The 25233-nt window shown below is 58.2% G+C and overlaps 2 protein-coding genes across 2 annotated transcripts; one reads left to right on the top strand and one right to left on the bottom strand.

Annotated features, from left to right (window-relative positions):
* Positions 1 to 699: 699 nt before the first annotated feature.
* MYLK2 (myosin light chain kinase 2) lies at positions 700 to 13876 on the top strand. Its single transcript, XM_047853533.1, has 13 exons — positions 700 to 751; positions 1222 to 1299; positions 1408 to 1750; positions 2670 to 2971; positions 4525 to 4630; positions 5220 to 5313; positions 7572 to 7681; positions 7766 to 7907; positions 10424 to 10494; positions 10635 to 10763; positions 11557 to 11709; positions 11902 to 12034; positions 12979 to 13876. The coding sequence occupies exons 1-13, from the start codon at positions 700 to 702 to the stop codon at positions 13057 to 13059; spliced, it is 1794 nt and encodes a 597-aa protein (XP_047709489.1). The 3' UTR covers positions 13060 to 13876.
* Positions 13877 to 22688: 8812 nt separating this feature from the next.
* FOXS1 (forkhead box S1) lies at positions 22689 to 24914 on the bottom strand. The gene has a single exon (XM_047852970.1). It carries the CDS (start codon positions 23944 to 23946, stop codon positions 22954 to 22956), a length of 993 nt encoding a protein of 330 aa, XP_047708926.1. The 5' UTR covers positions 23947 to 24914; the 3' UTR covers positions 22689 to 22953.
* Positions 24915 to 25233: the final 319 nt, after the last annotated feature.

The following is a 25233-nucleotide window of genomic DNA, read 5'->3' as shown; positions in this document are numbered from 1 at the left end:
GGATGCCAGGGGCAGGGATCATGGGCGCAGAGCTGGGCAGGGGGGTCAGGGTGAATAGCCCCAGGCCTGCATGGCTCTAACCAGCTTCTGGGAAACCCCAGGAGACGTGGCACGCAGGTGGGCAGAGCCAGGGCCCGACCTGAGCATAGCCTTGTCCTCCAGCCCCGCCCGAGACCCCCTGGTGTGCCAGGCCCCCTTCCTGATCCTGTCCAAGCCGGTGACACCAGGCAAGGCCTGGGAAAAGGCTGCTCCCTCAGGGCCCCAGATGCCCCCCTCCCTTTTCTCTTCCTGCTTCTCCCAACACTACTCTCCCCCCAGTCGGTCTGTGGGAAGAATGCCGTGTCCTCTGAACGGGGGCCAAGAGTGACAGGTGGTGGCAGTCCGAGCTGCATGGCCCCTGGTGTAAGAGATCCTCTCCTCCGTCCCCGCCTCCCCTGCCCGCGCCCCTGCCTCCGCCTCTGCCCACCCAGCCCAATCCCTTACAACTGCCCCAGGACTGCTTCTGGGCAGCCGCTGCAAGTCAGACGGCCCTCAAGTTGCCCCTCTCAGCTCCAGGTACCTTTCTCCCCTCAGTCAGCTGGCCCTGGCTCCTCTCGGCCAGACAAGAGGAGGAATCTGACAGCCTGACACACCTCACTCTTCTTTCTGCAGCTAGAAAGACTTGAGTTAGACAAGCAGAAGCACACGCCTCCCTACCTCATGGCGACAGCAAACGGAGCAGTCGAGCTGGGAATCCAGAGCCCATCGACAGGTGCCAAGCTGGGGCAGGAGACAGAGGGAGGAGCCTGGGAAGGGGCGTTTGAATCCAGGGCTGGGCCCGTTCCTCAGTGGGAGTTCTGTGCCCCAGGCCTTTTTGTATGGCGTATGAAAGACCCAGAAATTACAACTATCTCTGGGTGATGTTGGGCTGGGTTGAGGGCCCGCATGAAGCCCTCCCTGGAAAGAACGGGAAAATGGGAAGCCCCCATGCATGGCATCTAAACATCCTGGGCAAGGGACGGTGGGGGCATCAAGGCGCATTAGAGGACCAGAAGCCTCCCAAAAGGGCCTCCCAGATCCTGGCAGCCCATCTCTAGAGCCCATCAGATGGCCCCAGAGGCTCAGTGGGACCAGTGTTTGCAAATCGCTGCCTAGGTAGGGACCTGGGCCCAGAGCTGGTCTCTGGCCAGCCTGGCTGGGGGTGGTGGGTGGATCCTGACTGGTGTCTCACTTCCTTTGCAGACAAGGCACCTAAAGGTACAGCAGGTGAGGGACCCCCGGCTACGGAGAAAGAGCCTGGTCCACCAGATCCAAAGAAAGGTCCTGGGCCTCCAGATGGGAAGAAAGAACCTGGCCCCTCAAACCCAAAGGAAGAAACCAGTCCCCCGGATGCAAAGAAAAAACCTGGGCCCCCAGACCCAAAGAAAGAACCTGTTCCACCCACCCTGAAGAAAGACGCCAAAGCCGATGCCCTAGAGAAAGGGGACGGGTCCCCGGCCCAACCCTCAACGAGCAGCCAGGGCCCCGAGGGAGAAGGCGACCTGGGTGGGGGCCCCGCGGAAGGCAGCGCTGGGCAGGCAGCAGCCCTGCCCCAGCAGACCGAGACAGCGGAGGCCAGTGTCAAGAAGCCCAAGGCCAAGCAGGAGACCTCAGGCAGCCAGGGCCCCGGAGAGCCCAAGGTACACAAGAAGGCAGCCGAGGGCCAAGCAGGGGCCAGGAGGGGCTCCCCCGCCTTTCTGCACAGCCCGAGCTGTCCTGCCATCATCTCCAGGTGAATGCCCCCTGTCTGGCAGTGGGGACGGGTCTGAGGCTCTGGCCCCAGAGGTCATGCGTAGCTCCTCTGTTTTGGGCTTTGTTGTCACCATGTTCAGCGCTAGATTGGGCGGTTCTGAGACAGTCTAGCATCTGTCCTGGGCATCGGCTCTACTACCTTGTGCCCCTGCAGAAACCAGGACGTGGTGAGCGTTCATAGACACCAGGAATGTCAACACAGAGAGGTCCTCAAAGACCTCTTCTCAAGCATCTGGAGTCCAGAGTTCCCCTTCCTCCATGAACTTGGTTCTAGCCAAGGGCAAGACTGAGATATCGGGGCGGGGGTGGGTGGGTGGGGAAGATAACTTACCTTCTTACTATACTGCGAAAAGATGACTAATAATCGGATTGATAGATCATTACTAATACTTTCATAAGCATGACATAGCACCAGTCTTAGGCAATCTCTGTTAGACTTACCTGAATGCTAACCACATGAATGATATTAGAGATGTATTGTAAACCACAGTAGTAACACCGTATCAGTCAGAATTATATATTAATATCAGTTAATACCTTGATATCATTGATATGTGATCTATTGAATTACCACGGTCTTTGTGAATCAAGAGCCACACACTGTCCCTAATTGTAGCCACATAACAATTAACCAAAACAACAATCCTATTAGTCGATATTAATGATCTGTTAGTGCATTGATAGTCAAGATAGTGACCACAGACATTTATGGTATTATTAATGTCCCTTGACTTCATTCAAAGTGAATTTGGATGCATCACCCCATGCATTTGAGGGAGCGGTGGGGGGTTGTATTAGCTCCAGATTGCAGAAGAGGCTCTGGAAGCATCGAGACCTCCCGGAGGCCAAAGCACAGCTCTGACTGCTAAAGGCATCATCTCTGCATCGTCATGTTCTAGGCCCGAGAAGCTGCCAGCTGAGAAACCCCCAAATGAGGCATCAGAGCTCATCTTTGAAGGGGTGCCTGTGACCCCCGGCCCCGCGGATCCCGGGCCAGCCACGGTGGCAGAAGGAGGGAAGGACATCCCGGCAGGCAGCCAGAAGGAAGCAGGAGAGAAGGCTCCAGGCCAGGATGGCCAGGCTAAGGTGCAAGGGGACACCTCAAGGGGGATCGAGTTCCAGGCTGTTCCCTCGGAGAAATCGGAGGTGGGGCAGGCCCTTGGTCCCACAGCCAAGGAAGAGGACTGCTTCCAGATTTTGGGTAGGCCAGGGGCAGGTTGGGGACTGGGGAGGGAGAGGGGCTCCCCAGATGGCCCCACGTCTCCCAGTTTGGAGCACTGAGTGTCGTATAACTCTAAGAAGTACAAGTTCCTGGTCCCTTCGGATGGAGAAACCGAGGCTTGGGGAAGGGGAAACGTAGCGAGTGCCCCAAATCCACAGCCAGGACAGGATCTGTGCCTGTCCAAACAGCCCCACTCCAGAGCTCACTTCTTGCACTCTCTTCTACTTTGTCTACAATGGGGTTGCGGGGCGGGGGGGGGGGGGGAATTAGGCAGGTTTTGGAGCAGCACCAACTCTCTGGACAGTGGAATTTAAAGTCAGTCTGTAGAAGAGCTCAAAGGCCAAGCTTTGGTAGTTCAACTGCATCCTGGAGGGGGTAGGGAGGGTCATGAGAGCCATAGAGGGTTCATGAACTGAGGAGCACAGGTGTATGTGCATGGGAGCAGTGACCAAGGAAGCTGGGCACGTGAGATGGGGCAGGACCGTGGAGTGGCCTTAACTGATGGTCAGACAAGGAGCTGGGGGGTTAGTGGTCTATTAAGGAGGAGACATAGAGCATGAGTGGGCTTGGGGATCAGCTGAGTAGGGAAAAGGCTTGGGCAGGGGTGCAGCAGGGGTGGGGGTGGGGTGAGATGGGGTCAGGAGAGCCCAGAGTGTCCTGACACCCCCCTCCTCCAGGCTGAGGTGCCATGGAAGCCCAGTCAGCCCGCCTGGTCAGCGGCACGGTGCCACCCAGACAGGGTGGGAGGGCCTGGCGGCTGGGCAGCGGCCAGGAGCACTGCCTCCTCCCCCAAGCAGCAGCAGAGCCTCTGCCCCGCCCCCTTCAGAAATCACATCCTCGGGGTGACGGGACCTGAACAACCTCCAAGGGCCGTCAAATGTATCACCAGCCCGGCTTCCCTGCTGCCTCTTGCTATTTATAAAGAGGTTTCCATTCCCGATGACTCAGCCTGTGGGCCGCCAGGGCCCGCTGTTCCCCGTCGTCACCGCTAGGTGGCAGCCTCTCCCTACCAAACACCGCCTTCCCTGTCTCCTCCCGCCCTCGCCCTGCCCTTGGGCGGTGCCCAGCTCGGGGCAGCTTGTGGTGTTATTAGAGGGGATGGTAGGCAGGTCCAATCACCTACCCCATCATTCAGACATAGTAACGCTGATCTGGCGCTCCGCCATTATCGTCCCCACCCCACCCCGCCTTTTTTTTTCTTTTCTTTAATGGAAATGCAGATAGCTTGGGATGGAGACTTCCTACTTTATAATGTGGGAGGGCCCAAGAAATCCAATCAGCTGTCCCCATTGTTGTGCCAGGAGAAGCTGAGCCCCCTCTGACAGAGTCCCAAGGCCATTTTGTGTGTTGGTGGCAGAGCTGAAACTGGAAACTGGGCCCCCTAGCCCCTATCCTGGAGCCAGCTGTCCCCCAGGTATCATCACTTGGTGAACTTTGCTGGATGGGGCCCAGGCCAGGCAGGAGGGGGTGGTGCGGGGGTACATCCTCAGCAGCTCCTGCCACCGACTGATGGCTCTGTTCTGCCTCCCCAGATGACTGTCCGCCACCCCCAGCCCCCTTTCCCCACCGCATCGTGGAGCTGAGGCCTGGGAACATCCACAGTCAATTCAGCCTGAACTCCAAGGAGGCGCTGGGCGGGTGAGAGCTGGGACCCGGAGCCCCTGGCCCACAGGCAGGAGCACATCGAGCACCCAGGGCCTCACGTCTTTCATGTACAAGGCCCCCACACACCCCGATTGGACATGATCTCTGTGGACACAATTACTTCTACGTGGTTAATAACCCCCATCGTACGCAAGCTGTCACATGCACTCACGCCCCCGTCTCTCACACAGATACACCATCGGCCATTCAGTGTTGCCCATAGGAGATGAATGGTATTTTCCTGGCTGTTTCAGTTTTAGGCACCACCCTGACCCCCGCAAGGTGCTTCATAAAAAACCCCGCAGGTGACTTGCCCAGGGCCCCAGGACCCATGCTTACCACAAGCCTGTGAGCTGTCACGCCAGGGGCCATCCTCTGGATGAGCCAAACTGTCCTGTGCCCGTGGTTTTTGTGGCTCAGCTACTGTCCCTGCAGTGGAGCTCATAGCTTCCGAACGGAGCCAGGCTGGCTGGGACAAGCGTACCGTCACAGAGGGGGATCCAGACGGGAACGGAACACAAGCCCCCTACCTCAGCCCTGTGTCCCCGGGAACCCCTTCACTCCCAACCTCTTCTCTCTTCAGCGGCAAGTTTGGAGCAGTCTGTACCTGCACGGAGAAAGCCACAGGCCTCAAGCTGGCAGCCAAGGTCATCAAGAAACAGACGCCCAAAGACAAGGTAGTCGGGGCTGGCTGCATGGGAGTGTGAGGGGGTCCTTGGAGTGGGGAGTGGGTACCTCTCACCTCCCTCTACCCGTATGTCTGCACCAGGGGTTTGCTGTGTGGACCTTGATGTTGCTGAAGGGGTCACTCAGATAGACAGATGGACAGGCAGACAACCCTGCCACAGGGCCTGAAGCCCCTACCCGTAAACAAGACGCCTCAGTTAGTGAACTTATCCTTGCGACTTCCCCTTCTAGGCACAGGACATTCAGGCCTTCTGTTTGGTTCAATTCAGCAAACACTCATGAGTGTGGGCTCTGGGCCAGGCCCTGTGCTGGGCCCTGGGGGTCCCCAAGGGAAGTGAATGTGGTTTCTGCCTTCAGGGAATGCCGAGGTAATCAGGCCCTGTCTAGAGCTGTGCCTCCACACCCAGCCCGGCCCGGTTCAGAGGAGGCCGAGGGCAGTGTTTATTTAAGGAATGAGTGAATGAGTGGATGAATGAATGAATGAATGAATGAGTGAATGTGGGCAGAGGCTCACGTGAAGTGAGGGAGGGAGTCAGGTGTGTGAGGAGGTGATGACCGTCTAGCAACCTGTTGTGGTGAGGGCTAGAACTCACGTAAGCTAGGGCGGGGGGTCAGGAAGGGGCTGTGGAGAAGGCTCCTGATTCAGCTGGCGGGTCTCTCTAGAACAAAGGCTTGAAGCAGAAGCTGAATCCGGTGGCAGGGCAGGGGAGAGAGTTTCAACCAGAGGGGAACCGTGAGGGGGAAGGCCTGAAGGCCAGAAAAGGCAGAGACCTGCTGGGGACCCTTGGGTTGAGGCAGGGGAGCCAAGAAGTGAGCTGGTGGGCATTCGAGGCAGAGACCCAGCACCTGCAGAGGCCTGGAGCCTGGGAAGAGCATGAGAAGGAGCCCCAGAGGCCTGCAGCCCTGCCCCTCTGTCACGGCTCTAGGCACGCTGGGAAGGCGTGTAGTTTCTCCCTGACTCTGCCTTTCTCCAACTCCCCTACTCGACTGCCGGGTCTCCAGGCCTCTGTCATAGACCCGGCTCGGCCTGGACGCTCAAGACACATGTGCTGTGGACATTAATTGGAGTCAGCTCTTGACTGCTTTCTTCCTGAGTGCTTTTTCTGTGCCATTCGCTGTGCCAGGTGCCAGGGACACAGTGGTGAAGTCCGTGGGTCCCTGTCCTCATGGGCTGACAAGCTAGAGAGGAGGAGCAGACAACTAAAAACAAGCACAAAGCATGGCGTCCGGCACTGAGACGCACTAGCGGGAAAAGTAAAGCGAGACAGGGTACAGGGAGTGGGGGGCCAAGGGGGCCATAAAGACAGGGTGGCGAGGTCAAGGCCTCTCTGGGGAAGTGACGAGCGCGGTGAGATACGAATGAAGGAGTAGAATCGCAAGGAAAATGGGAAAAATGTGGGCAGTGACGTGACGCTGGGGGGCAAGGGGGCGGGCAGGGGGAGAGGCTTGATTTGTGGCATCTGGCAATTTCCCTGGTGTCAATACTCCTACCATGGCTGATATCAGGCTACCGGTGTGACAGGTGGCTTTCAGCCTCTCTGAAAGTGACAGTTTAGCAGCCTCGACTAGGAAGGCAGTGATGGAGCAGGCGAGGAGGCACTGACTGGGTTTGTAATCCAAGAGGGTTTCCTGATGGCGGGTGTGAGGGAGTAAGAACGCGGGGAAATCTGAGATAGCCTCTAACTTTCTGTCCTGCGCACCTGGGCCAGGGGTCATGCCCTGTTGCTAACAGGCAAGCTGAGGGCAGCTCAGTTGTGGGGAGGGGGCCACATCGAGGGTTTCATTTGGACCTGAGAGACTCCGCATGTCACTTGGACATCCAAGGGGAATGGCAGTTAGGCATTTGCAGCTGTTGGTGCCTGGAGTTCAAGGGTGCAGTCAGAGGTGGAAGTACGTATTTGGGGATCAATTACATTTGGATAGAACGGCAGGTACTGGGGCTTGAGGAGGATGCCCAGGGAGAGTGGTGAGCGTAGGACTGGCCCTCAGGCACCCCCGTGTTCAGGCAGGAGGAGAAGGGGAAGATCTGGCAAAGGAATGGTGTCCCAGCAGGAATGACCAGGGTTAAGGACACAGTCTCGGGAGTGGGGAGAGATAGGAGGCAGGGAGGCCAGCAGGGAGGAGGCCGGGCAGTGGTCCGGACCTGACTGGTCCAGCCTGACAGGTCCAGCCAAGGGCAGAGGGGTGGAGGGTGGAGGACAGGGAGTGGTGACACTCAGGTGGGGCCCCTGGCTTCCCTGGTCCCCAGGAAATGGTGATGCTTGAGATCGAGGTTATGAACCAGCTGAATCACCGCAACCTGATCCAGCTCTACGCGGCCATTGAGACCTCGCACGAGATCGTCCTGTTCATGGAGTAGTGAGTGCTGGCAGTGGGGCAGGGGACCGGGTGGGGGTGCCAGCCGGCCCGGAAGCAAGCTTGTAGAGGGGTCTGTGCACACAGCATCGAGGGCGGCGAGCTCTTCGAGAGGATTGTGGATGAGGACTATCAGCTGACTGAGGTGGACACCATGGTGTTTGTCAGGCAGATCTGTGATGGGATCCTCTTCATGCACAAGATGCGGGTTCTGCACCTGGACCTCAAGGTACTGGAGCTGGGGCCTCCTGGGAGGGGTCAGGAGCAGCATCCGACCACCTGAAACCTGGTGGCAACCAGCTATCCCTCCGCCCCTCCCGTGGGTCCTTCTCTTCCTCCCTCCATCCTTGTATCTATACATCCCGAAGGGTTTATTGAGTCTTCACTAAGTACCAGGAGCCAGGGCTACAAGACAGAGTGAAAGAGACTTGGTCCTAGCTCTCAGGGCGTCTAGTCTAGTGCTAAGTACACATCTCTTACAGTCCTGGGAGCCCCAAGCGCACGGTCTCACGCAATGAACTTGCTAAGTGTTGCTAATGCGTCCGCCTCAGTGCTGGCCCCTTGTAGGCGCCGCGAGTGTTTATTGATTCATCCCACAAGTATTTGTGGAGGGCCTACTCTCTGCCAGGCAGTGTTCTAGGTGGTGGAGATCAGGAGTGAACAAAGCAGATAAAAACGCCTGCCCTCCGGGAACTTATGTTCCAGAAGGGGAGTCAGAAAAACAAATCAATTACATATAGCATCAGCGCAGCAACACACACGTGATAGGCACTAACAAAAACGTTCAGTGAGAGGATATTCACATCCCTCGTCTGACCCTGCTCAGTAACTTGCAGGTAGGGGGTCAGGGACAGAGCGAATCGGGTTTATGCATCACTCCAGCTGTGGTCAACTGGAGCTCGGCGATGCCGGCCGTGGTGCAGAGTAAGCAGGGGCAGCGTTAGTGCTGGGTGTCACGTTTGCAGGATAATCGGCAGGGCTGGTGGAGAATACGGAGCATGACCACTGCGGTGGGTTAGCACCCGCTGGCCTCGTGGATAGTCCTTTCGCTCATTCACTCGACCAATATGTATCGAGTACCTGTGCCGTGCTAGGCTGCTTCTGTGCTGCTGTGCACGGTGCTGGGCACGGGCGTTACCATAGGGATGGCAAAGGACACGTCCCTTTCCCCCCGGGAGCCTACAGGTTAGGGGGGAAACGGACCTTCCTCAAATAGATCATCTGAAACCGGAAAAGCGTTGTGAAAAGTACATGAGAGTAACGGGGAGACGTACGAGGTGAACTTGGAGGAGCATGCAAAGGCCAGAGCAGGCCCGGGGCTGGCCAGCACCTGTACCGCGGGCTCACTCGGGGTCAGAGCTGTTTGGGGAGTATGCGCCTTCCGACAGCCTGCGGGGCGGTGTGCTGTGAGCATCCGCCCTGACAAGTGAAGCCAGGAGAGTAAGGAGATGGGTTCCAACGAGCCAACGTGGCGGCAGGGAATCTGAAGGGTGGTTGTAATGACCAAGGGCCCAGAGGGTGGCGGCTGGGACCAGTGGCAGGGATGGAAGGTGGCCAGATGGTGGCTACATTCTGAAGCTAGAGCCAGTCTGATTTGCTGAGGGTTTGGATGTGGGAGGGGGCAGAGGGCAGGGAGAGGAAAGAGCAGGGTGACTCCTGAGTTTCTGGCCAGCACTGGTGCCTGCACGTGGCATTGGAGGCCTCCCGTTCCCCCCCGTGAAAGCCACTGCCTCTGGGGTAGAGCAGGGTCCCCAGTTAAAATGAAGTGCCCTGGGAAGAAGCTCATTCTGAAGCCTCTCTATCCTGAAATGTGTTTTTTCAGGAGAGCAGTAAGTTTCTCCTCGAAGAGGGGTTTCGTGGTCAAGTAAGCTGGGTGACCCATGGCCCGACGGCCCTTCCCAGGGCTCCTCGGGAACTCTCAGACCAGGAGGAGGTCTGAGTCTGTGTCACTTCCCCCAAAAGATCGCACCCTGGGAGCTTTCTTTTCTTTCTCTGTTTTGTTCGAACACCAGGTGAGCGGGTGTCATTAGTGTCCTGCTCTGAGCGGATGCCTCGGTTCAGAAAGCGCCTTCAGAAAGCATGCTGTCGGGGTGCTCTAGTCAAACGCCACAGAGCCCAGATGTGTAACAGGGGCCAGGCCAGGGCCGTGAAGGCCCCCGGGGAACCAGGGGACTGACTAGCACTCTTCGGGGATCACTGACAACTCACCCTGAGCGGTGTGTGGCCATGAGGCGAGGGCTTCTGTTGTTTCGGGAGGTGCAGAAGATCTGGAAAGCAGGGTTTTTGTGTGAAGTCTCCTGCCTTTGAACCATTGTTAACTACCAAAAATGTTTCTGCCTTGCAATCTCAGATTAGCCCCGTGTCCTCGGGTTACAGGAGGAGAAAATGGAGGCCCAGAGCAGGGAGGGACCGGTCTCACAGGAACTTCACTCACACACTCGCCTGTGCCGGGGCCACAGGATTCCCAGGAGCCTTGGCTGAGCACCCACCCGGTGCCTTAGTTAGACATTGGTGGGGGGAACAGGGAGGCAGGGAGGGGACAGTCCCTGCCCTGGGAAAGTCCCTCTCTGGGCTGCGGGATCCTCATCTGTGCCTGGAACAGGCAGGCCCGGGGGGTCACTGATCGGCCGCCCACACTGGCAGCCTGGGGCTCTGCTCCAGAGAGCCCGAGACATGGGTGGACCTGGGTGGGGACGAAGGGTGAGCCAGGTCAGAGGTCAATCCGGGCCACCCCCTTCTCCTCAGCCAGAGAACATCCTGTGTGTCAACACCACGGGCCATTTGGTGAAGATCATTGACTTTGGCCTGGCACGAAGGTACCACCTCAGTGGGGGCGCGGGGGGGAGAGGGGAAGGGCAGGGCAAGCCTCTGAGGTGGGTAGGGGGCAGGGGAGGAGCGGAGGGTGCCGGCACGCGGGCCGGGGTCTGCACTCTGAGCTCTTGCTCTCACCCCCAAGGTATAATCCCAACGAGAAGCTGAAGGTGAATTTTGGGACCCCAGAGTTTCTGTCACCTGAGGTGGTGAATTATGACCAAATCTCCGATAAGACAGACATGTGGAGTATGGGGGTCATCACCTATATGCTGTGAGTCCTGAGAGAATGTGGTGTCTGTGGGACTGGGCATGTGGGTGGGCAGCTGGGGCCAAAATTGGCCCTGGGGTCCTGGTGGGGTAGGTCCCATCTCTCCACTCCCTCAGGAAGGGGGTTGCTGGGGTTGGGAGTGCTAGGGAGAACCAAGAGAAGGGAACTTTGTACCCATTTTATAGATGGAGAAATGAAGGCCCCTAAAGGCATAGTGTCCTAGCCTAAGGCTCTGGACAGCAGACCTTTATGACTCAGGGTGGGGGCAGAGGGGCAGCAGACATTTTTTATGCACTCATCATTCCTCTTCTCCATTGTAACCTGGGAAGCTGGGATGATTGTGCCCATTTTACAGATGAGAAGAGTGAGGCTCAGAGAGGGGAAGTGACTTGCCCAAGGTCACCCAGCCAGTCAAACCCAGGTCTGTCCCACTCAAGAAGCTGGGGGTCGGGGCACCTGGGTGGCTCAGTCGGTTGAGTGTCCGACTTTGGCTCGGGTCATGATCTCACAGTTCGTGAGTTCGAGCCCCGCGTCGGGCTCTGTGCTGACAGCTCAGAGCCTGGAGCCTGTTTTGGATTCTGTGTCTCCCTCTCTCTCTGCTCCTCCCCTGCTCACATGCTGTTTCTCTCTCAAAAATAAATAAAGATTAAAAAAAATTTTTTTTTTTTAAAGAAGCTGGGAGTCTTTTCAGCTCATGGTGCTGCCTTCTAGGATCTGCCTCCATCCCCTGAGCCCCCAAAGGTGACTCAGGGTCCCCAATTTCATCTCCCTGCTCCCTGACATCCCCTCTCTCCAGGCTGAGTGGCCTCTCCCCCTTCCTGGGAGACGATGACACAGAGACCCTAAACAACGTTCTTTCTGCCAACTGGTACTTTGACGAGGAGACCTTTGAGGCCGTGTCTGATGAGGCCAAAGACTTTGTCTCCAACCTCATTGTCAAGGACCAGAGGTGAGGCTCACCCCAGGACACAAACCCCGTGTGTGCAAGCCCAGTGCGTGCGTGCCTGCATATGTGTGTGTGTGTGTGTGTGTGTGTGTGTGTGTGCGTGCACTGCAGGGCAGGAAGAGGGCCGGGCAGCGGCTGGGCTCTGGTGTTTCGCAGGCATTCCGCCCATCCTCACCGCACTGCCCCCTCCCATAGAGCCCGGATGAGCGCTGCCCAGTGCCTCGCCCACCCCTGGCTCAACAACCTGGCAGAGAAAGCCAAGCGCTGTAACCGCCGCCTCAAGTCCCAGATCTTGCTTAAGAAATACCTCATGAAGAGGCGCTGGAAGGTACCACTGGACACGGTGGGGAGGAGGGAGGGGCTGCAGGCGGGAAGAGCTCCTGGCACCAGATCCCAGGCCCCACCAGCCCTGCCTTGGCAGTTTCTATCGACCAGGCCTAGCCCTGTCTGGAAAACAGGGTTGGCTTTTCTCTCTCTGTCCCGGGCTGGTTCCTCTCCTGGAGTAGTGACCCTCCACCCACCCCCTAGATAGCGTCTATCACTTCTGGGCCTGGGGAACACAGCAGTGGACAAAAGAGACAAGGATTTTAATTTGTATGGACTTACTTTGGGTAGGCGGGGGGGGGGGGGGGGGGGGGGTGGGGTGGGGTGGATATTAAATGAGGTTAAGGAAGGGCTCTAGAAAAGAATGAGGATGCTCAGGAGTGCCAGGGGAGAGGTTGCATTTCCTAATAGGGTGGTCAGGAAAGGCCCACTGTGAGAGAGCATGTGAACAAAACACCTGAAAGCAGTGAGGAGTAAGCCATGCTGGTACTGGGGAGAAGAATGTTCCAGGAAGAGGGAATAGCTGGTGCAAAGGCCCTGAGGCAGAAGCGTGGTTGGCAAGTGTGAGGAACAGGTGGGGTGGGCAGTAAGGCTGGAGGGGAGTAGGCAAGGGGTTAGGGAGATGAAATCAGAGATGGATGGGAGGCAGGGGGTGGAGGGACTTGTTGGCCATAGCAAAGGGCTTATGTTTTACTTGGAGCAAAATAGGAGCCACTGAAGCATCTAGAACAGAGAGGTACTCAGGTTTGGCTGCCATACCTGTTGAATAAAGGACGGCGTCCTGGAAGATACGGTATCATGGCACCTCCTGTGGCCACTCTGGGTACTGCACCCTCCCTCCACCTGGCCTTTGGGGAATGAAGGAGACCTACTTAGGGGACGCTCTGCTGGACCACAGCTTCTCCTTTGCCCCGAGGCTGACTGGGACATTTCTCCCTCATCCCTCAGAAAAACTTCATTGCCGTCAGTGCTGCAAACCGCTTCAAGAAGATCAGCAGCTCGGGGGCACTCATGGCTCTGGGGGTCTGAGCCCCGGGAGCGCCTGAGGCCTGGACGCAGCTGCACAGTGGCCGGGGCTGAGGCCACACAGCCCAGAAGGCCAGAGAAGACGGGCCAGATCCCCAGGGTGGGCTGGCTAGGACAAGGCTGCGCCAGGCCGGGAGGCTCGGGGCTCCCCACGACCCCGCGCAGCGACTGCTTCCCCGACGTGAGCCGCCTCAGATGTGGCCTGAATCGATCCTGCTAACGCCTCCCCAGACAGGGCCCTCCCCGGCCCGTCTGTCACAGCCCAGATGCCACAGGCCCTGTTGTCCCCTCCCTGGCTCCCTCTCTTGGAATTGCTAGCCCGGTGACCCCTGCTTGGCCTCACCTGGGGCATCCCTGGCCGGGGCTTGCTCCTAGCTGGCACGGGAAGGCTGGGGGTCCCAGCACGTGGGGCTTCTGCGGTTGTGGATGGGAGGCCCTTGGTGGGGCAGGAAGGCAGCGAGGCCAATTCCTGAGGCCCAGCTGCCAGGGGAACAGAGCAGGCTTTGTGAAAGAGGACCTCCATGCCCCCGCCCGCCTCCCTGCTCCCAACAGATAAGGCCTAGTACACACCATCTGGCCCGGCCCGGCCCGGCCCCCGCCCACCTTCCTTACGACCACCAACACACAGGAACTCCGTGTGAGAGAAGGGCGCCCAGCCCAGGCCTGGCGGAGGGGGAGGGGAGAGGCCTGGGGGGCAGGGAGACCACCCCCAAGCGTGCCTGAGGGCCAGGCTGGCCCAACCCAGCCACTCTGGACCCTCATCCCAAGGGTCATCCACGGCTTCAGATGATGGGGTCAGCAGGCCCAGGAGGAGGGGGAAAGCCACTGGGCAGTCCCCAACCTGCTCTCAGCTTGTGCCTTGTAAATAAATGTACAGGTTGGATGTGGCTCCCTTCCCTGTGTGTGTGTGTCTGTGTGCCCGCACTCGGGTGAGGTCAGAGAGGACTATTGTCCATCGAACACTGCCACGTGCCGGGCGCTCTAGTGGCACTTGAGTGCATGGCGGGGTGGTCACCGGCGCAGCCCCAGGAGCCACACTGCCCAGCCCGCGATCGGGGCCAGTGGCTTCCCTACTTTGTGCCTCGGTTTGCTCATCTGTCACAGCACCATTATTGGATGCTTACTGTGTGCCAGGCTCCAGTCAAGTGCTTGTGTGGATGTTAACTCATTTCTCTCTCACTGTAAGCTTATGAGGTAGATATTCTTATTATTTCTTTAAAAAAAATTTTTTAATGTTTATTTTTGACAGAGAGAGAGAGAGACAGAGCATGAGTGGGGGAGGGGCAGAGAGCGAGGGAGACACAGAATGCGAAGCAGGCTCCAGGCTCTGAGATGTTAGCCCCGAGCCCAACGTGGGGCTCGAACTCACAGACCGCGAGATCACGACCCGAGCCGAAGTGGGGCTCTCAACCGACTGAGCCACCCAGGGGCCCCAATATTCTTATTATTTCTATTTTACAGAGGAGAAAACTGAGGCTTAGAGAGGGGAAGGAACTTGAAGGCTATTCAACAGGTCAGAAGCTGGAGCATGAAATGAACTCTTCTGTCCCCCAGAGCAAGGCTCTGCCCATGCGCACACCCTGCTTCTCGCCAGAACAAGGTGTGAGCAGAAAACAGAGGCTCCGGGTGGCATCAGAAGTTCGGGCAGGACTGTGGTGCCTTCGCTGGAGCTGCACGGACGGGGGTCTCCCCAGAGGCCTGCGGGGGGGGGGGGGGGGGGGGGGAGGATGAGGGGGAGGAGAGAGCTCTGTTCTCTACTCTTCCCCATGGGCCACAGCCTGCTCCTCCCCAGGCCTGCATACAATGCAGGGGAGGGGGCTCCATCTGCTGGAGAGGGCAGCCCAGGGGGCAAGAGAGCTTAACACTAATAGGGCATAGCCTTTCCGACTGTGAGGACAGCTGAGTCAGAGGTGGGACTGGCCTACGTGGGACAGTGGGTCTGCCTGCTTGGGGTGAACTGGTTCCAGCAGGAATGGTAGGGACAGCAGTTCGCACGCATTGAGCCCTGCTGGGTACCAGCCCTGGTCCAGCTCTATGTGTTCATGATCGCACTGATTACTCATGGTGAGCCCGCATGGCAAGCACTGTGTTGTGTCCATTTCTCAGATGGGGAAACCAAACCTCAGGGAGGTTAAGCCACTTTCTCAGGGTCACACAGCTCGTCGATGGCAGAGCCAGGATTTGTACCCGGACCATGGGGCCCAGAGCCCCTGCTCTTAACCGTTACACTGCCTACCTTTTGAGAAATCTTGGACTTGCCCACCTACCGAGACCTTGACAGTTCACCCCTACCTCCCCTGCCTCCGTGAATATTGGCCTGGAGGGCAAGGCCAGGGTTCTCACCCCCTACCCTGGCCCTGTACCAGCAGGTGAGTGCAGCTTCCACGGCAGCAGGTGCCACACGGGCGGGGTGTGGCAGACTTTGGGGACTAAGCCTGGGGGTCTTGCACTCAGGGTTTGAGAAGCCTGGGGAGCCTGGCTTGAGCTCTTGATGGGACTCGTGCTTATGGGCAAGGCCCCCAGGGCTGTAGATCCCTGCCGGCCTGCCTGCCTGCCTGCTCACCACCTGCCAGCTGGGCCAGGCCTGTGGTTTCCTCTGAGTTCTCTCAGTCGCTGGCCCCCACCCAGGCTGAGCCTCGGCCACACAGCGTGATGATGAGGGATGAGTCACAGCCGTGGGGCGGGGGGTGAGGAAATGAGGTCCGGCCACAGCAGAGATCCAGGGCCTGGATCCAGCTGGGGAAACCGAGGCCAAAACAAGGAAGGCCCCTCAGCAGAGAACCCAGGCCCCTGGACTCTGGGTGCAAGTCTCAGTTTCCTCCTCTACGGTATGCAAACGACAGCCTCAGCTCTGCTCCCCACTGCTACTCCTAGGGGTATTGTGACAGTCGCAAGATGGGATAGGGTGCCCATTTACCATATTTCACAGATGAGGAAACAGGTTCAGAGAGGGCAGGTGACTTGCCCAAGACCACACAGTAAATGAACATGTCCTAGGAAGGAAGCCCACCCAGAACCGTGGAACAGGGCTGATCACTGCTTCTGTCCCTATCACCTCCTAGGAGCGCATCTTGGAAAGCTCTTTCTGATTTATCAGGGGCCCTCCTTTGTGCCTCCCCTGGTCTCTGGAGGTAAAGGATATAGACTCAACAATATGGATGGGGAAATGAGGGTTCAGAGAGATTTTGTCCCCTCCAAGGGCCACAGGGCACACTCAGAAAAAAAGCTACGGTGGCAGCCTTCAGTGTGGGGCTGAGTTTCTGCCTCTGGGCAGGCCTGGGCCCCAGCCCCATTACCACCACTAGAACCCCCATCCCCAGCAGCCTCGCAGGAAAAAGCTTCTCACCCTAGGGGCCATCCTGGTGGAGAGAGTGAATCCATGGCTCTTTGGGGCCTGCCAGCTGGAGCCAGGGCCAGGGCCAAGGCTCTGGTCTGTGATTCTTCAAGTCCCGGGTGCCAGCTGTGAGTATCCCCTAGCTGGTTGTGCCCTACCGTAGTGCCTGGTTGTGGGTCGGTTTCTCAGGCACGGGGCCCGTTACAATGCTGACGCTGTGATCTTCCCTGCAAGGTGCTTCCTGGGGCCACAGGGCCATGAGCTTCCCCTCCCTGCTCGGGGTCCTGGGCACCCCCTTGTGGGCTAAGAAGGGTTAACACCCTCAATGGAACGGCTCCTCCTGGCTGATTCCAGCCCAGAAAGCGTTCCTCCAAGACTATTTCCTGCCTCTGGGCCTTGGCCAGGCCCACAGTGACCACCCCCATGGGTCTGAGGCCGCATCTGGTTTGGATTACACCAGGCCTGGTGACGCTGCCTCTTCCTGTCTGCGTCCAGTGGCCTTGAATTCCACTGGCCACCTTGGACCCAACGGGGCAGTGGTGGGAAAAGATTCAGCCAGTGACAGGGTTGCCCGAGGGTGTGAAGCGGCCAGCGTTGGCCTGAAGGAGGTGCCTACCTGCGCCGAGCTCCCATTCGTGCAGCTGCCCACACACCTGTTCCTTTCGGCACGTTAACGCTGCGATGTACTGAGCGCCAGGCACAGTACTGAGTGATTTCCATTTATGAACTCATTTCATTCTCACCCTGTGAGTGGGTATTTTCCTTAGGTATTTCATTCAGATGAGGCAGCTGAGGTTCAGGGAGTTTGTGGACAGGTCTCTGGGTTCCCAGCCAGTAAACAGTGGGGTCACGATGCAAAGCAGACAGTCCTACATCTGACACATCCAATCATGTCACAGCTGTTTGTTGAGTCCCTTCTCTGGGCCTGGCCCCAAGCTAGAACCCAGAGGTGAACTGTGGGCACGGTCCCCACCCTCAGGGGACCCACCCTCAGCTCACAATGTCTGGAACCCTACCAGGATGGTAGGTTGGGGGTCAGGGCGAAGCTGGAGGGCCTCAGAAGAAGACACTAACCCCCATTCTCTTCTTTTCAATGGCGGCGAGTGACATCCAAGCTGAGGGCAAATAAGGGGCAGGCCTTTTCCAGATGGCATGAGGTGGGTGTTCCAGGCAGAGGAGATCACATGTCCAAAGACCTGTAGCTAAGGGCAAGCTTGTCTTGGAGCATTCCAGTATGGCAATAGGGAGACATGGAGGGGTTTTGAGCAAAGGAGGCACAGGGCCAGATCTGTGGTTTACAAGGATCTCTGAAGCCAGGGAGGTTGGTGAGTGAGAGAGGGAGACTGGAGGCAGGGAAGCCAGAAGGAGGCTGGGCCAGGTCGGCTTGAGAGGTTAAAGAGAACTGTCGGGGACCGGAGGCAGACACAGGTCTCATGAGCCTCTAGGGAGACAGGCTGATGGCAGGGAGACTGCACTCGGGTCACACAGAATGGGGTTCAAATCTACTTATTTGCCCTCTCTGAGCCTCAGTTTCCTGTCTGTAAAATGGGGTAATAATAGCACCTGCCCCCCAGAGACAGTGCATTACATGGGGTGTGTGGATAGAGCAGGTGGCATAGGCTGCTGAGCTTACTTGTTCCACAACTATTTCTTCAGCCCCTACAGTGTTCCAGACAGTGTTCTAGGTCTGGAACAGCCAGGAGACACAAATCTCTGGCCTTGGGGAACTTTATTCTAGGTGGGAGAATTCTGACCGGCAGTAGTGAATTTGGAATGCGTTGATGGGGTGGGTGGGGGCAGTGTCTGGGAAGGCTTCTCTGAGGACATTTGAACACAGATCGAAGGGTATTCAGGGCATATTAGTGGAGACTGTTCCCAGCAGAAGGAAGAGCAGGTACAAAGGCTGTTTGGAGTGAGAACAGGGCTGGCAGGGGCAGAGCCAGACGGCACGGGCCCATGGGACATGGGCTTTTGCTCTGAATGGGTCAGGGAGCCCCTGGGGGCTCCTCTGAGATTTAATCCAGGGCGAATGGATGAATGGGCGGGTGGCCATGACTCCATTTCTCCACTCAGCAAACCTTTATTGAGGGCCTGCTGTGTGCTAGTCACCGGACTAGGGAAGTAGGTAAAATGAATAAGGCAGACCCAACCCCTCCTCCCTGAAGCTTACATTCTAAAGCAGAGACACAATAAAAAGTGAATACGCATAGAAATGCATAAATCCACGTTGCAACAGGTGCCTGGTGGAGGACACAAATAGGATGCAGAGATGGAGAATAATCTAGGGGCGTCTAATCAGGGGGGTGAGGGGAGGCTTCTCTGAGAAGGTGATATTTAACTTGGCCTCTGGATGTTGAGAGGTCAGCCCGTGGGGAGTGAGTGTGCCAGGTGGAGGGGACGGCCAGCGTAAGGGCCTAGAAGTGGAAACGACACTCACCAGTGAGTTGGCTGTCTTCAGGAGCAGGAGGGTCAGCCTCTCATTTGTATCCAAAACAGATCAGGGCTCCCTGAGGGCTGTGGTCAGGAGGAGGCAGCCTTTGGCTTTCCAGGGGCCACCACGCAGGATTCTGGCTGTGTGACTAAATGGCCTGTTTTTAGCCTGGAACCACTTCCTTTGGCCCCACCAGCTGCCTCCCTGTCACCACCCAGTTAACCAGTGGGGAGGGAGTAGGGATTAGGCACCTCCGGATGTCGGGGGACAGAAGTTTGCCCCCCCCCCCCCCCCGGCAAAGGAAGGGGCAGACAGACCGGGCTGAGGCCGCCAGGCCCTTCAGTGGGGCTGTCTTAACTTCTGATGTCATTCTTGTTGGCTGAATTGTAATCATGGTATATGTAAGATGAGGCTTTGCACATACCAGTCCTGGGGGCTGAAATCATTACCCCCAGGTTACGAATGAACAAAGTGGTTCTCAGAGAGGCAAGTCCACTTGCTTAAAGTTGCACAGCAAGGAAGTGACAGAGCTGGGATGTGAACCCAGCCAGTTGGGCTCCAGAGCTCCTGCTTTTAGCCTCTGGCAGCCTGGCCTTCGGGAGTGATGGGAGCCCGTGTTGGGACAGCCTGTTTTGGCTGAAGACTGGATCGCAAGGTTCCGTATACTCGCTGCAGGCAGACATGACAGGCAGGCCGGCCCAGCCTCCCCCTTTGTCCTCATCAATGTGGCAGCCTCAGAGTGGCCCGCCCTCATCAGGACAGGGTCTCCGGGCCCCTGGCTCAGGCACTGTCTGGGGTGTGGGGAGCGTTGAGCTCTGGACAGTGGAAAGCCATAAACCGGGGAAGGAAGCGGGTGGGCGAAAGAGCGGCGGGGAGATAAAATGTGGAGGGTGGAGGAGTCTGAGGAAGGCCCGGCCCTGCGGGTGGGGGTGGCGGGCTTCCCTGGGGGCAGGGAGAGCAGAGGCCGGAGGACCAGCAGGTGAAGAACTTCCTGAAAGCCCCTCAGAGCTGCCAGACTTGGGCGGGAAGGGGTGGCCTCTGAAGGCAGTGGGCTCCCCTTTCCTGGAACCCCACGTGACATGCACTTCTTGGTATAGAAGGGATTCAGAAATTGGGCAGGACACGCCCTTTCAGCACTGATATTCCAAGAATCTAAGCTGCTGTGATTAAAAGCTCTGGAATATTCTTAAATACCACTGATTCTACCATTTCAGAATTTGATTTAGCCTGCCTCTGCAAGGCAACTGGGCACCCTTCCCCACTCTGACCTGCTGGGGAAGAGGGGAAGGGGTCGGGATCCCCTTCTGGAGACAGACAAGCCTCCAGGAAGGAGGGTCCCTTAAGCAGAGTCACATGGGACGGCCCCTGTCAGCCAAGAGCTATACAGTTAGGGCAGCAGAGGGGTTACCTGCTCCTGCTTTGCTGCGTGGCCTTGGGCACATCACTTGCCTTCTCTGGCCTGGGTCTGGGCCATCTGTACTGAGGTGCTCTCTCTGGGTTGGCCCCCGCGTAGGCATTCTGGATCTCTGCTAAGCACTGTCCGCTCCTCCAGGTGGGGGTGGCCAGGCAGGAGCACAGGGCGTCTGTTGGTCATGGAAAGAATGTGAGGGCAGGAGGCCCAGTGGGTGGGGTCCTCCGGCTGGGCAGCAAGCAGAGGGCAACATGAGATCATGGTGTCTGGGCCTCCTGGTCCAACACCTCTGGAGATGGGATCCCTTCCAGCCAGTCTCCCATGTCGGACCCTCCCCTGGGACGCAGACTCAGAGTCAGGCTGCCCTTCCTCCAGCCCCCGCTGGGCAAAGGAAGTAAAATCAGGACCCAGAGCGATGGGCACGCTTCCAGAATCATAGAGGGAGTCCAAGGCAGGCACTGAGCCCCGGGTCCTGCTTGGGGATTGGAGCAGAGGGGCCTGTCTTCACTTCTTGACTATGTTGGGGGTCAGAGAGGGACGTGGAGAGAGGGCTCGTGACCCTAGCGGATTTGTGCACCAGGGTGTGGTTGAGCCTTTTTTGCATGTTCTCCCCAGGCACACCCCCCGCCCCCGACCCCAGTTCAGATGCTAACCTCCTCAGAGGATGGCTGGACCAGGATGCAGAGGCCGGGGCTCCCCGCCGTGGGGCCAGCCTCCCCATCTTCCTACTAGTTCAGGACACAAGCTGGGAAGGGACTGGGGTCACCAGGTCTCCACAGGAATGCACCACAGGGAACAGTGCCCGGCAGAGGCCTCTTTCCCTGACCCAACTGAAAAAGAACTCTTACCCCCCTGAATCTGTTTGTCCCTGTCTCTGTAACTGTTTGCACATTACACACACACACACACACACACACACACACACACCTCAGAACAAACCCACACAAGCGCCTCCTTCCCCTCTCCTCACCCATGCCTTGCACACCCAGGACTTCCCCCTACTCCTCACCCATGAGGCTGCCTAGACGTGACGAGACAGAACAAACCCTCTCTCCTTCTCCCCATTGCTAGATGGACTCCAGGCTGGGGTCCCGCGCATGTGGTGGGGAGGGCCTCCACAGCTGGCCAGGCATTTTCCCAACCCCTTCCGGTCACAGTGAGCCCCCACCCTGCAGGTCCCCCCTCCACCCTGGCGGCTCTGGAGTCTGTGGGAACCAGACAGTAGGGACTGTCCAGCCAGGCTCGCTTCCTCCCTGGCCCCAGGGGACCTGCTGAGGGAGGACGGAGCAGCAGAGACTGAAATCAGCATGGCCGCCTGCCCGAGTGAGGGCCTCTGGAGGCACTGTGCCGCCTGCCCGACCAAGGGGTCTCCAGACCCCTGGGTGTCACCTTGTGGGACAGAAGACCCTCAAAGCCCCTACAGCAAATGCCAGAAAGGGGGTTTCCCCAGTATCCCTGGCCTCTCTCTTTTCTCCCTATACCCAGGATCCAGATGGGGCATCGAGGCTCCACAAGGAAGCCCTGTGCCTCAGCAACGCTGGTATTGAAGGGTGTGGGGACACTGAGGTTTCAGGTCCCTGAGTCTGTTCCTCTGATAGGGGCCACGAATATACCCACGTCTTTTGCTTCTGCCGAGGGGGACGGCCAGAGGAGGCCAAAAGTCAGGAATCAGTCACTTCTGATCTGTATCCAGGACAGTCACACTTCCCCCATAAGAGAAATGCTTTCTTAAAGAGTCATCAGGGGGCCTTGGAGAGCTGGGGGCTCAGGGAGGTCCCCCATTCATGTGGAAAATGCAAAGGGACTGGGGTCTGCCTTTTTGAGCCTTGGGCTCCATGTCTGTGCAAAGGGGCAAGGGTGCCTTGTTGGCGTTGGCATTCCAGGATTCCAGAAAAGCCTCTCCCACCCTGGGGGTCACCACCAGCTCTCCTCCCATGTGCCACCCCTGCTTCCTCACTGCGGGTCAGGGGCTGGGGGCATAGCCACTTATTTGCCATCTGGGGTCGGAGCTAATGAGCCCTGAACTCTCTGAGCCTCAGTTTCCACCACTGGAAAATGGGGATAACATCCTGAATTGCATAAGGTCTGGGGAAAGGATATACACAAGCCCACGGCAGAATAAATGCCACAAATGGTCACAGTTATTATGACCACTGATAATGGGGGGGTGCTGAGTCACAGAGTTTGGGGCTGGAGAATCAGCCCCTCAGGCCAGCCCATCTTTACCCCCTGCCTGGTATCTCTTGGCCACACTCCTTTTCTCTCTCCCCTATTCCCTGCTCTCCCCCTTCCTCCACTTTCCTGGGAAACTCCCTGAGAAAGTCCCCAGCAAGAGAAAGCCTCATATGGGACGTTTCCACCCAGGATCCCCTGACTCTGCCCCGCAACCCCACAACCACAGCCACCGCACACAGAGCCAGGCGTCCCAGCCCTCAGTCCCCAACCATCCAGCAGGCTGACCATCATCATACTGCTTTTATTGGCCCTGAGAGCCACAGAGTAAATCCCACGGGGGCCCTGCCTCCCCTCTCCCTCAAGTCTGTCCAGAGGCCCTGGGGCCTGGCTGCGTGTTCGCTACTCCAATCTTGGCTTCCTGTCCCAGCTGTCGTTGGCTTGCCAGGCCCGGGTCCCTTGAGAGTGCCCCAGATCCTAGAGTCAGGCTCACCCTGGAGGGTGCAGTTGGCAGGGGCCCTGCAGGGACTGCCTGAGGCCGGGCTGGCTTCACTCAAAGAAGAACATTCCTGGTGTCCGGTATAGGCAGGGGGTCAGCCCCAATGGGTAGCTGGAACCTCCCTGGACAGAGAAGCTGCCTGCAACCCAAGGTTCCTTGGGGTCAGCTGGCAGGGGCAGCGGGGCCCGGACTGAGGCTGGAGGAGTGGGTGGTGCAGGAGAGGGGGCTGCTGAGGCCAAGAGGTGTTCAAGGCCTGGGTCAGTCCCCATGCAGAAATTCAGTGCCTGCAGCCGGCACTGGTAGCTGCTCCCAATGCCCGCCTCTGGGGTCAAGATGGGTGTAGGGGCCTTACTGAAACCCTCAGCCTCGGAGAAGACAGCAGGAAAGCCATATGCTGGGCACGGGGAAGACGAGGGGGCCACAGGGAGCTCCCCCGGGCCTGCAGGCTTAGGTGCGGGCATCTCTTTGGGCTCCATGGGTGGCCGAGGCCTGGCGTCAGTGGTTGCAGGGCACACGGTAGCTGGCAAGGCCCCCACCAGACCCCCGAAGCTTAGGCCCTTGGGCTCTGGCAGCTCCGGCAGGAACGGGCACTGCCTGCCAGTTGTGGCGTCGGGGACTCCCGGATCCTGGCTGGTCACTCTCAGGGGTCCACGGCGTGCCTTGGCAGGGCCCTTGGCTCCCTCGGCACCTGCTCGCCGGGTGAAGCGTCGGCGTCGGCGCAGGAAGCTGCCGTGCTCAAACATGTCGTGGCAGTCGGGGTCCAGCGTCCAATAGCTGCCCTTGCCTGGCTTGCGGTCATCACGGGGCACCTTGACAAAGCACTCATTGAGTGACAGGTTGTGGCGGATGCTGTTCTGCCAGCCGGGCCGGTTGTGGCGATAGAAGGCGAAGCGGCCCATGATGTAGCGGTAAATGCCGCTGAGTGTGGCCCGCTGTCCTGGGGAGCTCTGGATGGCCATGGCAATCAGAGCTATGTAGCTGTAGGGAGGCTTGGTCGGCTCAGCCGCAGGGGCCAAGGGCCCAGGCAGGGGCTGTTGCTGCATGCTGGCCGGGCTGGCGGCGGCCGGGACCACAGAGGGGCCAGGCACTGCGTCCAAGGCTGGTTAAAAGGCTCACTGGCCCAGCCTCCCAGCCTGGAAAGGCAAAAAGGGGTGGGCCCACCAGGCTGCCCTCCCTTCCTCCCTCACCCCGCTCCCCTAAGGCCCAAGAGGGGCGGGCAGGGAGGCCAGGACTGGGAAACTGCACAGCTGCCAGGGGTGAGGAGATAGGAGGGAAGGGACTGAGACCCTCAGCCCACATGTGCTGGGGGTGGGGGTGGCTGCAAGGGACAGGACATGCAAACCGAGCGAGAGACAGAAACAGAAAGAGACAGAGGCAGTTAAAAACAGAGAGAAAGACACAGAGAGGTAAAGACATAACAAGAGAAACAGTGACGCACACAGCGAGCCAGAGGCAGAGACATACCTAGAGAGACGAAGGTAAGACAGAGACAGAAAGAACAGACAGAGCCAGACACGCACGCGTGCACACACGCTATATGGAGACAGTTAGAGTCACCAAAAACAAATAAAGCTACAGAGACAGAGTGAAAGAGCAAGAGACAGAGACACAGGCACAGACACAAGATGTGTAGGGCAGAGAGACAGAGAGAGATGCACGCTGATGAGAGAGACAGGAGGCAGAATCAAAGGGGCTGATCTAGAGAACTGGGAGTCCTGTGAGAAAAGCCCCAGGGGCCCTCAAGTCCCCGCCTCCAGCTCCCCTTTTCTCCTCTCCTTCTCCTTCCGGGCCTGGGGTCTCCTTTCTCCCTGCCCCAGACCCGCCCCCCTCTCCCGGCAGTGCACAGCCCTTGAGGTCACAATACTGCTGCCCTCCTAGCTCCGGGGTGTGTGAGGGGCGCGGCCCCTCGGAGGCGAGGAGAACCGCCAAACCCAGTATTCTGAGCTCTGGCGCCCTCTAGTGACCGCTGTGGAGAGGACGGCCATCTAGGCAGAGACCTCCCCCCACCACCCCTGCCCACCTCCAAGAGGCATTTCAAGCAAGTCCCTGACCCTGGCTGAGCCTCAGTTTCTCATCTCTAAACTGGAGCTGGCGACTCTTCAGCTGTCCATACTGTGGTGAGGATGTAACACGCCCCCTTACACGGAATTCAGCAGCCTCCAGGAGTTTAGCCCAGAGTCAGGGTTTAGACCTAGCTCAGGAATGTCACTCTGAACTGAGGCTCCCCACCAGCTGCAGCCTTGCGCCAGCAAAGCCTAGAACAGTCAGGATCCAATCTTAAGGGTGCTCTCCATGCTTTCCCACCCATAAGTAACCAAGTCAGAGGATAC

The sequence above is a fragment of the Prionailurus viverrinus genome, chromosome A3 (genome assembly GCF_022837055.1).
Source record: "Prionailurus viverrinus isolate Anna chromosome A3, UM_Priviv_1.0, whole genome shotgun sequence".
In the NCBI taxonomy this organism is placed as follows: domain Eukaryota; kingdom Metazoa; phylum Chordata; class Mammalia; order Carnivora; family Felidae; genus Prionailurus; species Prionailurus viverrinus.
Note: the sequence above shows the minus strand (reverse complement) of the source record. Positions and strands in the feature narration are given on the sequence as shown.